General features: G+C 45.2%; 1 protein-coding gene across 1 annotated transcript; it reads right to left on the bottom strand.

The window, feature by feature from the left end:
* Positions 1-5770: 5770 nt before the first annotated feature.
* Positions 5771-13038, bottom strand: LOC120920925 (chymotrypsinogen A-like). Its single transcript, XM_040333413.1, has 7 exons — positions 12931-13038; positions 11918-12021; positions 10601-10680; positions 9742-9820; positions 9382-9562; positions 8114-8247; positions 5771-5975 (listed from the first exon to the last, which is right to left on the bottom strand). The coding sequence occupies exons 1-7, from the start codon at positions 12980-12982 to the stop codon at positions 5814-5816; spliced, it is 792 nt and encodes a 263-aa protein (XP_040189347.1). The 5' UTR covers positions 12983-13038; the 3' UTR covers positions 5771-5813.
* Between the last annotated feature and the right edge of the window lie 4139 nt (positions 13039-17177).

The raw sequence follows: 17177 nt of genomic DNA, 5'->3' as shown, positions 1-17177 counted from the left end.
TCACCCAGAAGCACCTGTCATCTACAACCGTCACCGGTCAACGCTTCTCCACTGGCACCGGTACCGCCTCGTGCTTCCGCCACCTGTTCCAAAACTCAGTGGGCGGGCGCGCTTGGTCGTAAAGGTGAACCACCCTCGGCAGTTCGGTCTCGGTGAGTACTTGATTCCTGATAGTATAAACCAGCCGAAAACAAAAAAAAATGTCCGAGACCGACAGGGTGCGTTCACCTTTCGAGACACTTTGCCAGCAGGTGTCCGCGCTTACCGAGGCGGTGCAGAAACTTCAGGAGGGATATGTCCAAGTCGATGGCCGTCTACAACAGTTAACTGGGTCTCCTGGGGTAGCACCCCCACCTGCTGCATCTGCTGTCGGGACTTCCTCATCACAGTCCATTCCCAGTTCAGCTGTCGGATTGATCCACCCGGAACCTCGGGTCCCTCCTCCGGAGCGTTTTTCTGGCGAACGCCGAAAATACCGGGCGTTCAAAAACGCGTGTACTTTATACTTAGACCTCCAGCCTAGAACTTTTTTCTCCGAGGCCGTGAAAGTTGGATTTGTTATTTCCCTCTTGTCCGAAGAACCCCAGGCTTGGGCGCACAGCCTAATGGAAAAACGAAGTCCGATCCTAGATTCACTGGACTCTTTCTTTGATCATATGGCTCAGTTATATGATGACCCGCAGCGTATGGCTTCTGCTGAGACCGTCCTCCATAATCTAACCCAGGGGAGGCGTCCGGTAGAGGATTATACCACGGAATTCCGCAAATGGTCAGCTGACACCGGCTGGAATGACGCAGCACTAAAATACCAATTCCGCCAGGGACTCTCAGAAACTCTCAAGGATGAGTTGGCAAGAACCGAGGCTCCCGCTTCGTTAGAGGCCTTGATCCAGTCCGCCACCCAGCTGGACCGACGTTTACGAGAACGACGCACTGAGCACTTCCAGACTTCACGCCCTGCTTGGGTTCCACCCAGGGTAGTTCCAGCTGCATCCCCTCCTGTGGCTCCTCAACACGGCAGTCTTCCAGACCCGGAACCCATGCAACTCGGACTGGTTCGAACTCCTCTCACCAGTGAGGAAAGACTGCGTAGACGCCAGAATAACTTGTGTCTGTATTGCGGTGCCACCGGTCATTTTCTTCGCACCTGCCCCATAAGACCGAGTAAGTTCCCGATTCAACCCGTTTTCAACCTTCATGTCTCAAATAGTTCTCAAACTCATCTTGTACTCTTCGTCTCTTTACAGCTACCGGAAAAGACCATCCGCCTCCCGGCCATCCTTGATTCAGGTGCATGCAGTAATTTTCTGGACTCCAATTTAGCCCTTAAACTCCACATACCCCTTCGCAATAAGGATCAACGCCTGCAAATACATTTGGCCGATGGCTCTCTTCCTAAATCGGGACTAGTCTCACAGGAAACTGTGCCTCTTCTAGCCATTACCGATTCAGGTCATCAGGAATTTCTACGACTAGATCTCATTCCTTCACCGCTTTTTCCTATTATTTTAGGACTTCCCTGGTTGCAAACACATCAACCTTGCATCGATTGGCTGAAGAAAGAGGTCAACTTTACATCTTCCTTTTGTGCCCAAAACTGCTGCGCACCCACGGTAGCCACCTGTTCAACTGTGGTAACCTCACCTGAACTTCCACTTCACGTCCCCTCTGTTTACCATGAATTTAAAGACGTTTTTGATAAACAGCAGGCTGACTCTCTCCCTCCCCATCGGCCTTATGATTGCCCGATTGATCTCTTACCTGGCTCTGAAATACCTTTCGGCCGCATCTTCCCGTTATCTGAAACCGAGCTTGCGGCTCTTAAGGAATACATCGACGAAAACTTACAAAAGAACTTTATCCGACCTTCTTCTTCTCCAGCGGGGGCAGGTATCTTTTTCGTTCAAAAGAAAGACGGCTCGTTACGACCCTGTATCGACTACAGAGAACTTAACCGGATCACCATCAAAAATAGGTACCCGTTGCCTCTCATACCAGAGCTTTTTCAGAGATTTCGAGATGCCCAGGTGTTTTCCAAATTGGATCTGAGGGGTGCCTACAATCTTGTTAGAATCCGAGTCGGGGATGAATGGAAGACCGCCTTCAGGTCACGGTTCGGTCATTTTGAATATCTCGTCATGCCATTCGGGCTCTGCAATGCCCCGGCCACCTTTCAACATCTGGTCAATGATATCTTTCGTGAGTATTTGGACGATTTTTTAGTTGTATACCTGGACGACATTCTCATTTTTTCCCCTTCTCTTGAGCTTCATAGGCACCACGTCAAGAAAGTTCTTACTATCCTCAGGAAACACAAATTATTTTTGAAAGCCGAAAAATGCGAATTTGAAAGAACGACGATACAGTTTCTAGGTTTTGTCATCTCCACCGGCGGGGTCGCCATGGATCCCCAGAAGATCAAAGCCATCTTAGACTGGCCGACACCAGTGGATAAGAAGGCAGTGCAGCGGTTTATTGGCTTCGCCAATTTCTACCGGCGATTTATCGTCGGGTTTTCTGCCATCGTGATTCCTATCACCAAACTTACCCCCCAAGGCAGCCATTTTCACTGGTCGCAGGAGGCTCAGGAAGCTTTTGAGAAACTAAAAAAGATTTTTTCTTCAGCACCTGTCTTACGGCACCCTGATCCAAAGTTGCCCTTTACTTTGGAAGTGGATGCCTCTGAGACAGCCCTAGGAGCCATTCTTTCACAAAGGCAAGGGTTAAAGTCCCTACTCCATCCCGTGGCCTTTGCCTCCAGGAAACTAACAACTCCAGAGAAGAATTATGACGTAGGGGACAGAGAACTCCTCGCTATCAAATTTGCCCTCGAGGAGTGGAGGTACTTGTTAGAAGGAGCAATTCACCCGATTATAATTTTTACAGACCATAAAAATCTCGAGTACTTGCGCTCCGCAAAACGTTTGAGGCCTAGACAAGCTCGATGGGCTCTTTTTTTTTTTACGATTTAATTTCCATATTACTTATAGGCCTGGTTCGAAAAATGGAAAGGCGGACGCACTTTCCAGGATGTTTCCAGAGACTCCTTGCACAGCGGAACCAAGTACCATCCTGCCTTCCCGGAGTTTTCTCTTGGTTTCTGAAACTGATCTGTTAAATTCCATCAAAATTGCATCCAGACAAATCTCGGACCCAGTATCATCGTCACTAAAGGAGCGCGATGGCTTATTTTGGCTTCAAGACAGGATCTACGTTCCCACCGAGATCAGGCAATCAGTTCTGAGCACCTTCCACGACCGTAAGTTAGCCGGTCATTTTGGGGCAAGGAAGACCTCTGAACTACTTTCCCGTTATTTTTGGTGGCCAAAATGGAAACAAGACTGTAAAACTTACATTTCTTCATGTGCAATCTGTCAACGCAACAAGGGTCCTAAAACCAAGACCTGGGGGTTACTTAAGCCTCTGCCAGTTCCAGAACGTCCGTGGGCTGATATTGCTCTAGATTTCATCGTAGATTTACCTCCATCGGAGGGCTTCACGACAATCCTGGTAGTCGTGGATCGCCTGTCTAAAATGGCACATTTTCTACCCATGGTTTGAACCCCTTCTGCTGCCGAAACGGCAAAAATTTTCTTCAAAGAAATCGTTAGGCTTCACGGGGTCCCCAAAACCATTGTCTCAGACAGAGGGGTCCAATTTACCTCTAAATTTTGGAGAGAGCTTTTCAGATCCCTGGAAGTCAAAACATGTTTGTCATCGGCCTACCACCCGCAAAGCAACGGGCAAACGGAAAGGACGAACCAAACTCTTGAACAATACCTCAGATGTTTTTGTTCCGCCTCCCAAGATGATTGGTCATCTCTATTGCCCACCGCGGAGTTTGCCTACAATAATTCTGTTCACACTACCACCAACCAAACACCCTTTTGGGCTAATTGCGGTTTTCACCCGGCCTTCCTGCCAGACCCTCTCCCGGAGATACCTGTCCCAGCTGCCCAGGAACGTATAACCACCTTACAGTCTAACTTTCGGAAACTCAGGGATGTAATGCAGCAAGCCCAAGAGGATTATAAGAAATTCTATGATAAGGGAAGGAAGGACTGTCCCTCTTTTGAAATTGGGGAAGAGGTCTGGCTCTCCGCGGCTAATTTGAAGTTGCCAGTTCCTATTCGGAAGCTAGGTCCGAGATTCATTGGCCCGTTTAGAATCAAACGCAAGATCAACGAAGTAGCTTTTGAACTTTCATTACCCAACTCTTATAGAATCCACCCGGTTTTTCATGCCTCCCTCCTAAAACCTACCATCCCCGACCCTTTTCAGGGAAGGACAGCTCTTCCTGCACCACCAGTGGAGATTGATGGAGAAGAGGAGTTTGAGGTCGAGGCCATTTTGAGCTGTAGAAAAAAGGGGAGACAACTCCAATACCTGATCAAATGGAGGGGCTACCCTCCAGAAGACAACTCATGGGAACCTTCAAGAAATGTGCATGCCCCTCGGCTAATTCGTGTTTTTCACCAGGAGCATCCGGAGTTGATGGCCAGTTTAGGCGTCCGGAGTCCGCCCCTTGGGGGGGGGCACTGTCAGGGCCAAAGCGCTGTACTTCCTCCTTTAACACACCAGCGTAGTAGATTGGCTTCCCGGCGGCTAACTGGGCACTTTAGGCGTGTGCGCATACGCATGTGACCTCTCAGGGCCAATCACCAGCGTGACTGCCCTATTTAAACCAGCTCCTGTCAGTAGACAGATTGCTGGTTTATCGTCAGCTACTTCCTGAACCTGTGTCTCTGGAAACCATTTCCTGTTGGAATTCCGTCCGACTCACCTCTCACCTGGAACCTGACTTCGGATTGCTTCACCACTCTATTGAACTCTTCTGACCCCGACCTCGGCTTGTGACCTGGACTCTGTTGTTGTTTCTCCTGCCCTTGAACCTCTTGGCTTGTGACCCGGATCTGCTGTCTTCTCTGCTCCCCGAACCTTGGCTTGCACCCCGGACTTTCCAGTTTGTTTCTTGGACTCTTTCAGTACCGGTTATCCGGCTTCAGTATCGTTTGTTCCTGTTTCCGTCTGCAGTCACCCAGAAGCACCTGTCATCTACAACCGTCACCGGTCAACGCTTCTCCACTGGCACCGGTACCGCCTCGTGCTTCCGCCACCTGTTCCAAAACTCAGTGGGCGGGCGCGCTTGGTCGTAAAGGTGAACCACCCTCGGCAGTTCGGTCTCGGTGAGTACTTGATTCCTGATAGGTGCCCTCCTTCTGTTTCAGACTGACAGGCATGGGCATCCACATGGGGGCAGGGGGTAAAGTGCCCCCCCTGTAGCAAGGTGTCCACACATGCAGCCCTCAAAATTTCCACTTTCCTGCTTGAATTTGGTGAGTGGAAATTGGTGGAGGGCGAGTGTGGAGCAGGGGTGGACTGGGCTGACAGTTTCCTGGCTGATCACTTCTGTCAGAAGCGGTGCAGCCATCAGAACGGCCCCGAGGGGGGGTCCCTGCCTCCAGGCCACTCTGATGTCCTGTACAAAAGGCTACACCAGAAGCGATCAGCCAGTAAACTGCAGAAGGATCACACAGAGTGGATCAGGAGTAGTGGGGCAAAGCTCCAATTTTGTAGGACATTTTAAGATCTGCATAATATTTTTGCTTAGGGAATTCGACTGAAGTTCACACACATCTCATTGTGTGCTCAGCTAGAATTGTAATTCATCAACTGTCCCACCCTCTTAAAAAAAAATAAAGACAATTAAAAAAATGAATTATCAACTTTGTGAACAAAAAATATATTTAAAGAAATGAATCCACAACAATTCAATGGTCACAAATGTATTTTATTTGGACATTGGATGGTATTTAGTTAGCGGCAAGAGTCTGGTCCACCCAGGATCTGAGGGCGGTGACACGGGCGTAGACGGCTGGGGTGGATGTAGAGCAGGAAGAGCTGCCCCAGGACACAATACCGGCCAGGGTCCAGGCTCCGCTCCTCTGGCACACAAGGGGTCCACCAGAGTCACCCTGAAAAGAAAAGAAGAGACGTCACAGGAGAATCCCCCACACAATGAACATTTCACTTTAAAGAACTTTTGTTGGTCTGAGCTTTGTGCCCCCTAAATGTCTAAACATCAAATAGTTCCAGCTGATTACGGCTATTGCTGATTATTTACAAGGACACATAATTAATAATTGAACCAACAGGTGACTATTGGCACTGGGATCGTATGTTGAAGCACAAAAAAAAGTGACTAGAGACTTCAAAAATTCCTCAGAGAAGGTCCTGGGCTCAGCGGGATGAAAGGTTATCAGAAATGTATCCTAATTTTTTAAGCAATTTGGAATCTTGGAAATTTCTTATAATGATTGTGACAGGAGTCACTTTGGTTGGGGGTTTGTGCAACTCAGCTTACCTTGGAGAGCTCTGGAAACGTTGTGTCCAGCTTCCCCAACCCCTCTTATGTGTAAATCACCCTGTGTCTCTAATAGGGGCACAGGGTGACCGAGAAACACAGTCTGATCAGTACTAATTGGACTCACTGTACAACTATATTGGAATGTTGTGTATATATATATATATATTTATTGATTGTATATTGTCTCATTTTGTTGTGCACTATTTGATGTGATCGTTTGGGGTGTGGTTGTATTCCATTGTTTGTGTTTGTCTGCCTTGAAAGAAATGTATATTATGGGATGGATGTCCATGTGGAGGGAGGGAAACTCCTCCAGCAGCAGCCCCTGCTGCGAAGACTGTTTACACCTGACCTGTGTGTCTATTGTCATTGGACAGTTTAACCCGCCCTGAATCCAAGGGTGGGGGGGTGTCTCTGAGTTATTTATCTGTTGTAACATGTGCTGGAATAAAGTGAGTTTGCTGGTTTTCACCCAACACTGAAGTACGGCTGTTGACTGGGTGGGCTAAAGAGTCCTGGTTAGTGCTGTTACAATAGAATAAGAATGTCCTAAATTGAACTTTTAAGGCTTTCAAAAAGAGAAGATGTCATCTGCAGTGTCAACCAGTACCTTGGTAACACAAAAAATCAATTTCTGTCCTTGACCTGTTCTAGAGCTCATTGAGGTTCAAGCTGTGTTAGAGCTAGGGGGCCTATTCTACTAGACCTTGCTAGGACTTTCCAGGAGGAGAAGTTCCTGGCCTGAAGGGCTGCTTTAGATTTGCATTTGATCATCAAGGTCCCAGGTTGGCTTGACCGGGGGGGGGGGGACTGTTCTAGTGCTCATTGAATTCCCAGATGTGTAAGAGCTAGGGGGCCTATTCTACTGGAACTTGCTAGAACTGATTGAGGGACTTCCCTGAGGATTTGATCTGGGGACTTTATGGGGGAAATGTCTGGCTGATATTGGAAGGAGGCTTCTCCAGGGACATTTGTGAGTACAGACCCCTGTGTAAGATCCTAGAGACTGCTGCTGCCTAGTGAGTGCTGCTACTCATAAGTGTGCTCAGCCTATTGCATTAGGGTGTGCACCCCAAAGCTCAAACACATATAAATGCCACCTGCTGTCACAGGGAGGAGGCTCTTGTGGTGGGTGGCAGGTGGCATATTACATTACACCCTAAAAACGGGTGTAACATGTTCCTAAAGTTTAAGTTGAGAAATTTAATGGGGGGCATTTACGCTGGCCACTAGCACCCCAACCACCCACCTGGTATTGCCTCTGGACAATGCTAATGCACACGCCTATGCTTCTGATATCCTTTATGCCTCAGTGCCAGATTCTGCTCAAGTCTGGACAATTATTATGGTTTTCTAGTGTAGCTCAGTCTCTTGATTGCTGCTGCAATGACTGTTCTAAGAAGCTTTAACAAGGTGAGACTTGTCATTGGGTTTCTGTATTGAGTTATTGGAGTATCACACAGCTTCCCTACACTCTATCCATGTTCAACTAATAATAAAGCACCAAAAAAAGGATACCCCTAGACTATTCATTGAACCAGAAGAGTGATTAAAGCTATGTGCCTGGCTGCCGATACACTAGCTTTGGAAAGAATCTAAGGACTACCACTCCTTTCAGGGGTGAGCTCTAAATTTGTTTGTAGAGATACCCAAAGACCTCTCTAAGGGGCCTTGGAATCATCATGTATGGATTCTGGTTCCCCAGCTAAGCAATAGTTTCTAATAGAATCCCAAAGTTCATTGTACCATGCAGGAGGAAACACCGGAGGCACCGGCGCAGATCATGGTGTCCCTGATGTTGGATCCCCAGTAGCTCTGGCAGTTGGAGGTGGTCAGGAGAGGCAGAGATGCCTGCTGAAGCCTGGATGGGGTGGTTTGTGCTAAAATGGAGAAAAGGAAGAATGCAAAAAATATAAAAAATGTGTAACAGCATTATCATTACATCTAACTTCTACAAACCCTGGCCTTATTAATTGTAGCGGAGCACAGAATAGTCATTAGTGGGCTTATTTCAATGCAATAGTTCAAAATGAAAGCTTGTGAAGTCTACATCAATCAAGCAGGCTATCACATAATATACACACCACAATATTTCAAATGCCTTCACAATGTGTGAAACATTTCTTCTGAGCATTGATCTGCTGGGTAGGGGAATGGGTTGCAGATGAAGGATCCAGCCATTGACTTGAATAACCTGTGATTGGCTACTCATTGTCCACTCCCCTGCTTGCACACAAGCTGTAACTGCTTTGACGGCATGACTTCTACCAGGAGACACTGCCATTTAAGCCTGAGTATGCCTAAGTAGGCGTGTCAGCTTATGACGTCACAGGTTGTCTATGGAAGACTCACTGTGCCATTAAGACTGTTGATGGGGGACCCACCACAGAAGTGGAAACCAGTGCTGACCTGTGGATGAAGAGTCATGAGATCAATGATCAGAAGTAAGCCTCCTTAGACTTTAGCATTGCAGTTTTTGTTTTTAAGTCCCCTGCAGAGTACACCCAAACAAAGACACTGCAGGTAATGGTGCAGGTCAGATATCTGTGTTAGGGTGCGGTTTGTGGAGCCTCTGTACCCCAGATTCTAGAAATGTAGCAATTGGGGTGCAATCTATAGGGTGCAGTAATGGGCACCTACCTGGTACACCTTATCACAACTCTAAAACCAAAGCCTGAAAGAATCCTAAAGTTGACTGCTGTAAATTAGTGCTTTTCCCTTCATAAAAGTGACCAGCCACAGAGGAGCCATGGCAATGAATGGGAAAATTACATTTGCCATCTGACCAGCAACAGATGTATTATAAATTTGACTGTTAAAGTCTATGTATAGTAGGCCTAAGTACGCGTGTCAGCTTGTGATGTCACAGGTTGACCACGGAACTACAGACACACTGTGCCATGCTTGGTATGAAACAGGAAGCCCTTGAATTAGTAGGACATTGGAAAAATCACCAGTGCATGGATACATTGCAATGCATTATGCTTATTTAAAAAAAAATCGAATTTTCTTACTGGCAGCACTGGTGTATCCCCATCCGGTGGTGACGCATCTTTCTCCTCCATTGAAGACATCAGCGGTGGCAGCAAGACACACGGGGGAAATTCGGTCGGTGAAGGTGGCGGGAGTGGCCAGCTTGATCAGGGTGATGTCATTGACGATGGTAATCGAGCTGTAATTGGGGTGTCTGAAGGCCTAAGAAAAGTTATTTTAGAAATCAAGTTTCTTGAAATGTAGGTGAATTCAACCAGATAAATCCAACCAACCCTCATATGCAGACCCTGAATGTCCATGTGATTCCCTAATACATGACTGTCAGGCTTTAAGGACAAAAGAGCAATTATTTTTTATTAATTTATTAAATAATAACTTACTCTGCCAACAGCAATTCTCTGGGTGGCCTCAGTGTTTACGGATCGGTCAAATGCACCGAGGACCACGCGGTGGGAAGTTCTGGATGGAAGAGAAAAATGGTCATTAGTTTCCATAAGGCTGATTTGATATTTCAGATGTCACCTCTAATATTTAATATCAGAATTTCTCATAGACCAGAACGCTTCCCGGCACTTTCTAAATTTATAATTGAAAATCAAAAAGAATATATTTGGATTGATACACTAACTGCAGAAACTTTTGCTGACATACACACACCCATGGCAAAAGTTGGTATTGCCTTTCTTGTACAGAAGGGTGATCATTTGGGTACTTTCAGGCTCCACCACAATTAACTTGTCTGGTTATCCTGTCTTATTCCCCGAAAACGCCCAACTCTATAGAAGCCATGGTATGCATGTCATGGACTGCCATGAAATAGAAGCTGTGTGTCTGTGCCGTAAACCAACTGCATGAACAGACAGTTGGATAAATGGTTCTATATTTAGGATTAATCTGGTCTCAAAACCAGAGGTTCTGGATGGACAGTTGGATAAATGGTTCTATATTAAGGATGTAGCTGGTCTATAAACCAGAGGCTCTGGATGGACAGTTGGATAAATTGCTCTATATTTAGGATGTATCCGGTCTATAAACCAGAGGCTCTGGATGGACAGTTGGATAAATTGCTCTATATTTAGAATGTATCTGGTCTATAAACCAGAGGCTCTGGATGGATTAATGGTTTCATATTAAAGATATATCTGGTCTACAAGCCAGCAGCTCCGGATGTACAGATTACCAGTGAAGCATTGCAGTGAAAGTTGACATTACAGTAGAATATTATCTTATTAGACTCACGTGACTCCGCAGTGGGCAGCAGTGACAACCCAGAGACTGTTGATGAGGGACCCACCGCAGAAGTGGAAACCAGTGCTGTCCTGTGGAAGAAGAGACATCAGATCAATGATTAGAAGTCACCTGTAAAGTGCACCCAAACAAAGACACTGTAGGTCATGGCGCTGGTCAGATATCTGTGTTAGGGTGCTGTTTGTGGAGCTTGTGTACCCCAGATTCCTGAATGTAGCTTTTTGGGTGCAATCTATAGGGTGCAGTAATGGGCACCTACTTGGTACACCTTATCACAATTTTAAAACCAAAGTCTGAAAGAATCCTAAAGGAGGTGAAGGGAAGTAAAGGGTTAAACTCCTATCCGGTTAATAATAGATACATGTGTCCTGGAGACATAACAGGAAATTAAATAAAGTCTCTCCAAAGTGAACAGAATTCCAATTTTAGAGGGCTTTCATGGGAACAGATTTCCCCAGATTCTGTAGAATTTTGGGTGCAATCTATAGGGTGCAGTAATGGGCACCTACTTGGTACATCTTATCACAACTCTAAAACCAACGCTTGAAAGAATCTTAAAATTAACTGCTGTGAATGAATGCTTTTCCCTTCATAAAAGTGACCAGCCACAGAGGAGCCATGGTAATGAATAGAAAATGGATATTTGCCATCTGACCAGATGTATTATAAATTAGACTGTTAAAGTCTATGAAATTTTTTAAGATAGGGAAGGGAAGGGTTAAACTCCTATCAGGTTAATAATGTCTGTCTGTGTCCTGGAGACACAACGGGAAATGAAAGGAAGTCTTCCCAAAGTGAACAGAATTCCTATTCTAGAGGGCTATCATGGGAACGGATTTCCCCCCTCTCATAGTGACCATTTCTAATATTTGAATTTCTTCTCACTTTCTCTCTCAATGATTATGGTCATAAGTGTCCCGTATTGCAATTAAAAACTTGACAAAAGTCCTTACCCATCCCCACTTCATCTAAAACGTAATAAACTAGCTTCAACATTTTTAAGTTTAGCCCAACATTTTGAGGCCAAAGCTTCGTTCAAAGTACTGGAAGGAAAACAGCAGATATTTAAAAAGGTGACGGTCACATTAAACATGGTGGTCATATACTTGGTATATAAATGACGTAACGTTATGCTATCTAGTTTTTGTAATATGACCTAGTGGAAATGAGAGACAAAAAAAAGGCTGTATCTGATCTATAAATCCAGAGGCTCTGGGTGGGCAAAACCCTTCCTAGTTCCTCTGTAACATTGTATTAGAAGGTCCTGGACCCCAATGACAAGGGACAATGAAGAACGTTTGGTCTTACCTGCAGAGACACCTGCCAGGGCCAAGATCCGGAGACGGCATTCTCACCGTTCACAATCCTAGCATAGCCGGAGATAACAGGCTTGATGGCGGGAACACCACAGCCTGTAGAAAATATATATTTAAACAATGCATACAACTTACTGTATACTATACAATGCAATATCTTTTAAGTCTGTATCTACTTACACTCATAATTAGCATGATATATAACTGTAGCACCCACTTTGTAAGACTGTTAGGTAAATTTTGTTTTTGGCTTGCTCTGTAATCAGAGGGTTTGATTGCTGCCCCCTGTCTCTAAAAGAAGTTTCTGGATCTTAGGGTGAGAGCATTCAAATGTCCAGCCTGAGTACTGAGCAGGGCCTAGCCAATTCCTGGGGTAGTGTGTCCAGATGGTGGCGGGTATGCTGTTAAATAGCCTGGAGCCATGAGGTCTTTTTCCCCTGATGGGGATGGATCTGTGAGCTGTGAGGAAGGTTGAGGTTTCTTGCCCCTGGGGCCCTTTGGACTGAGTACTGGACTACTTTTACCAAAGGTCGCACCTATTTTGGACAGCTATTTTAGAAATTCCCAAAACACGGCCTGTTGGTGGGTACTTGAGGACAAGGTTGAGGACCACTGGTTTAATCCACAGTGACCTCATCATGGGTAGCGCTACATAACTACATAGAGCTTTTAGTTTTAATCTATTAAAACAAATATAATAGGCAAAGCTAGGAAATCCCAAACACCTATTCTCTACTTGCTTCAGTATGTCATAAATAGTAGGTAGGAGGTCAACACACAAAGCATTATTTATTCGTTCAAAAAGGTTCTTCACAAGTCTTTGATAGAAACAGATCTATCATTAGCTGGGCACTCTATGAATCTATGTGTAGAACTCTATCAGTAAAATATGCATAAAAAATGCAGTTTTCTGAATTATATATATATATATATATATATATATATATATATATATATATATATATATATATGTGTATTACAATGTAGCACAGTGTGTGTACTCACCATAAGCTCCGCTGAACAGGGCCAGGCAGGACAGGAACCACAGGATTGCCATTCTGTTTTTTTTTCGTTTGAGACGATGATGGTAAGACCTGCTCAGCTTTTATATCATAAGACATCCAATCATGGAGGAGCTCTAGACCTTATAATAAGGACTATTTTAGGCCACCTTATCAGGATACCTTGAGAAAGTAAAGATATTCCACCAACGTAGCTAAGAGAAAATATATGAGGACACAGGTGTTACAGGAAAACGTTGCTTGATGTTCATTCTTGCTGAGTCCATGAAACACAGCACAATATCTGCATCATATTACGGAAGCCAAGAACGGGGTTCAATGGAGATCTGTCAAGGAGATCGCTCCAAACTGTGGTTACACTTTTGCCATTTTTTTTTACCATCCTTACATTCCAAGGTTCAACCATTTCTTTTACCATCCTTACATTCCAAGGTTCAACCATTTCTTTTACCATCCTTACGTTCCAAGGTTCAACCATTTCTTTTATCATCCTTACATTCCAAGGTTCAACCAACGCTTCTCTCCTATTGCTGGTCCTACCACTCTTCTGCTCTGGCCATGTTGCTTCTTCTTCTTCTTCTTCTTCTTTCTCTGACCTTAAGCCTTTTTTCCTCAAGTATAGACGAGAAAGTATCCTCTTCTGTATCTTTCTCACTTCTGCAAATGTTCTCCTTAAAGCGGATCTTTACGGCATCTGAAACCAAAATCACATGTAGCAAAGTCTTTAGCCTCTTGCAATCTAATGAGGACTTCTAAGGCCAAAGATAGCTGACATTATTCTGTAAGTTCCCGCTACAAATCAAAAGGCGAACTAAGATTCTCAGTCCAAGGACCCCGGCTATGGAACGCTCTACCCGCGGACATCCGCTTGGAAGAAAACCATCTGGCCTTCAGGAAGAAGCTTAAGACCCATTTCTTCTGAAGACACAGGCGGACACTGGCTGCAAAAGTGCCTTGAGCGCTATACAAGTTACTCATTCATTCATTAAAGTGGTGGGTTGTGAGGCATAGTGGGTGCAAGGTGTAAGTTATTGGGCGCCAGACACTTTTTGAATGCAAAAGAGATGTTTATTTATTTTACAGTCTTTCTTTTATGCATGTGCAGGATTGCTGTCCCCTATGGTAACAATATTTAACAGTTCCTAACACAAATTGTAACAGTCCTCTCAGCTTCACTACAACTTCACCCCTGCTGACCGGCTTGGTTCCTGTCTTGACACACAAGGCTGCTCTGCAAACGTCTCCTCCGCTGGTTGGGTCCGTTCGGTGAGAATGTTGTTCCGGTACTTGCTTCAGTTACTCACTGTGATCCCTGGCAATAAGGTGGATGGTCCCTTTCTCCTCTACCTCTGACCATGACAGGTTCTCAGGCCATCATAACCGTCACTTCTGGTTGGACTGCAAGACGCAATCCCAACCCTGTGCTGCCCTCTTACTTTTGGATAGGCCCTCACACAGCCTGGCAGCCTGATGCCCCCGGGATAGGCCCAATCTCTGGCCTAGAAGCCTGGGCAATATGACACATGTCCCCCCAGACAGCCGTCCAGGTGGCACAGAATCTAGATCACCTGACCTCACCCGAATATATAGGCTCTCCCAGCAGGCCAAGGGATCCAAGAAAACCCCTGCCCATTGGCTGAGATACCCCATATACCCATAATCTGACCACAGTGGCTGCATTTGATGGTACAGTGACTGTGTTTGATGGCACAGTGGCTGCAATTGATGTTTTTTTGTTCAGTTTGTTTGCACCCCCCAAAAAAATTTGAGCACCAGCATCCACTACTTGTAGTTCTTCAGCCCCTTGAGCTCCTGGTCTCTCACTGGATCCTCTGATTCACTAAATCCCTGGAGCCCCTCAAAGCTTTGCGGTGGTATCTCCCTCAAGCGTCACCCACACTTTCCTGCTTGGCACTCCAGATACTTCTCAAGCTTCACCCCTGCTTACCGCCTCTGTTCCTGGCTTGACACACAAGGCTACTCTGCAAGCGTCACCTCCGCTGGATGGGTCTCTGACTTGATCACCTGCTGAAGATTCCAGATTCTCCACAGTGGCCGTTCGGTGAGAATACTCTTCCGGTACTTGCTTCAGTTACTCACTATGTTCCCTCATAATAAGGTGATTGGTCCCTTAGTGGTGACAGCTTCCCCTCTACCTCCGACCATGACAGGTTCTCAGGCCGACAGAACTGTCACTTCTGGTTGGACTGCAAGCCACAATCCCAAACCTGTGCTGCCCTCTTACTTCTGGATAGGCCCTCAGACAGCCTGGCAGCCAGATGTGCCCGGGATAGGCCCAATCTCCGGCCTAGCAGCCCGGGGCGTACGACTCACGTCCACCCAGCCGTCCAGGTGGCACAGAACCTAGATCACCTGACTCCACCCAAATATATAGGCTCTCTCAGCAGGCTAAGGGATCCAGAAAACCCCTGCCCATTGGCTGAGATATCCCATATACCCATAACCTGACCTTGGGTTGCCCTTCTCGCATGTAGCACCACCAAGTGCATTGCCACCTAGTGGTAGAAAAGAAAAGTACAATCAGGTCAAACTTAGAGAGAAATCAATGCTTTACCACTAGACATTACCAATGTGCAATTAGTTTTGTTCCAAATTAGTTTTTTAACGAATTTCGACAAATTTGTTAATTCAGAAACATACGAATTAACGAACACCCGTTTAAAAAAATGTTCAGAATATTCATAAATTCGTCAAATCGAAAAATCGTAAATTCGAAAACCCGAAATGTTAAAAGTCTGAAATAATGACTAACTATTAAATTATAGGTAGTGGAATTTCCTTTCAAATGTGGCTGTTAGTTAGCGTAACAAATACTAATTTATCCAAAGTTACAAATTATTCGAAATAACGAATGTCACATCGAAACCAATGGAATGTAAAAAATTTATAATAATAAATAATAATAATAATAATAATAATGAAAACTTTTTATTATTATTATTTATTGTTAATTCGGATCTAATTCCACTTGTTTAGATGCATCATTCATTATTTCGGATAATTCGTAAGTTCGGATAAATTCGTATTCATTACGTTCACTAACAGACAAATTATAAAGGAAATTTCAATACCTGTAATTTAATAGTTAGTTTTGTATTAGTTAGTTAGTTATTATTTAGAATTTTCAGATCTTTGTTTATTTGAATTTTCGGACTTTTTTGGTTCGAATTTTCGGATTTTCTTTTCTTATATTGGGATTTTCGAATTTATGAAATTACGAATTGCAAACATAACAAATTCGCTGGCGGGCACTTCTCGACTGAACACCGGCATGACAGAGTGAGAAGGGGAGGCAATGAAGGGGTTAAGGAAGTTAAAGTTGTAGAAGCAAGGAAAGAGAGGATTGGCTGGAAGAAGCAGGATAGGGAGGGGTTTGGTAGTTTACTTAAGGGGGGGATGGGGCTTTCGGGCATTATTGGAGGGTCAGCCAGGTGGAAGAAGCAGGCAGTTTCCCACCCTCCATCCCTGTGTGTTTGTTTGAGTTTTTTTCCTACGCTGGGAGCACCATTGAGATATTTGTAAACCGCTATCATGTCTCCTCTCAAGTGTCTTTTCTCCAGCGAGAATACATTTCGTTTTTGTAGCCGTTCCTCGTAATTGAGGTCCTCCAGTCCCCTTATTCGTTGTGTTGCTCTTCTTTGAACTCTCTTCAGGTCACTATGGGGCAAAATTTGTTGTTGTATCTATGCCACCAAGAATGAAGACCAAAGGGGGTCCAACCCACTACTAGCAAGGGGATCTAATAAAGGGTTTCCAACCCGCTACTAGCAAGGTGGATCTAATAAAGGGTTTCCAACCCGCTACTAGCAAGGTGGATCTAATAAAGTGGGTCCAACCCGCTACTAGCAAGGTGAATCTAATAAAGGGGTCCAACCCGCTACTAGCAAGGTGGATCTAATAAAGGCGGTTCAACCCGCTACTAGCAAGGTGGATCTAATAAAGGGGGTCCAAACGGCTACTAGCAAGGTGAATCTAATAAAGGGGGTCCAACCCGCTACTAGCAAGGTGGATCTAATAAAGGGTTTCCAACCCGCTACTAGCAAGGTGGATCTAATAAAGGGTGTCCAACCCGCTACTAGCAAGTAAGACCGAAAAAAGGGGGTCCAGCCCGCTACTAGCAAGGTGGACCTAATAAAGGGGGTCCAACCCGCTACTAGCAAGGTGGACCTAATAAAGGGGGTCCAACCCGCTACTAGCAAGGTGAACCTA

The sequence above is a fragment of the Rana temporaria genome, chromosome 1, assembly GCF_905171775.1.
Source record: "Rana temporaria chromosome 1, aRanTem1.1, whole genome shotgun sequence".
In the NCBI taxonomy this organism is placed as follows: domain Eukaryota; kingdom Metazoa; phylum Chordata; class Amphibia; order Anura; family Ranidae; genus Rana; species Rana temporaria.
This window is presented reverse-complemented; position numbering and strand designations above follow the sequence as displayed.

Bases quoted from the DNA above. Each gene is read 5' to 3' on its own strand.
- LOC120920925 (XM_040333413.1), bottom strand. From the start codon at position 12,982: ATGGCAATCCTGTGGTTCCTGTCCTGCCTGGCCCTGTTCAGCGGAGCT. The intron at 10,681-11,917 runs GTAAGACCAAAC...CTTCTTCCACAG, and splicing joins CCTGGCAGGTGTCTCTGCAG to GACAGCACTGGTTTCCACTT. The intron at 9,821-10,600 runs GTGAGTCTAATA...TCTTCCATCCAG, and splicing joins GCTGCCCACTGCGGAGTCAC to AACTTCCCACCGCGTGGTCC.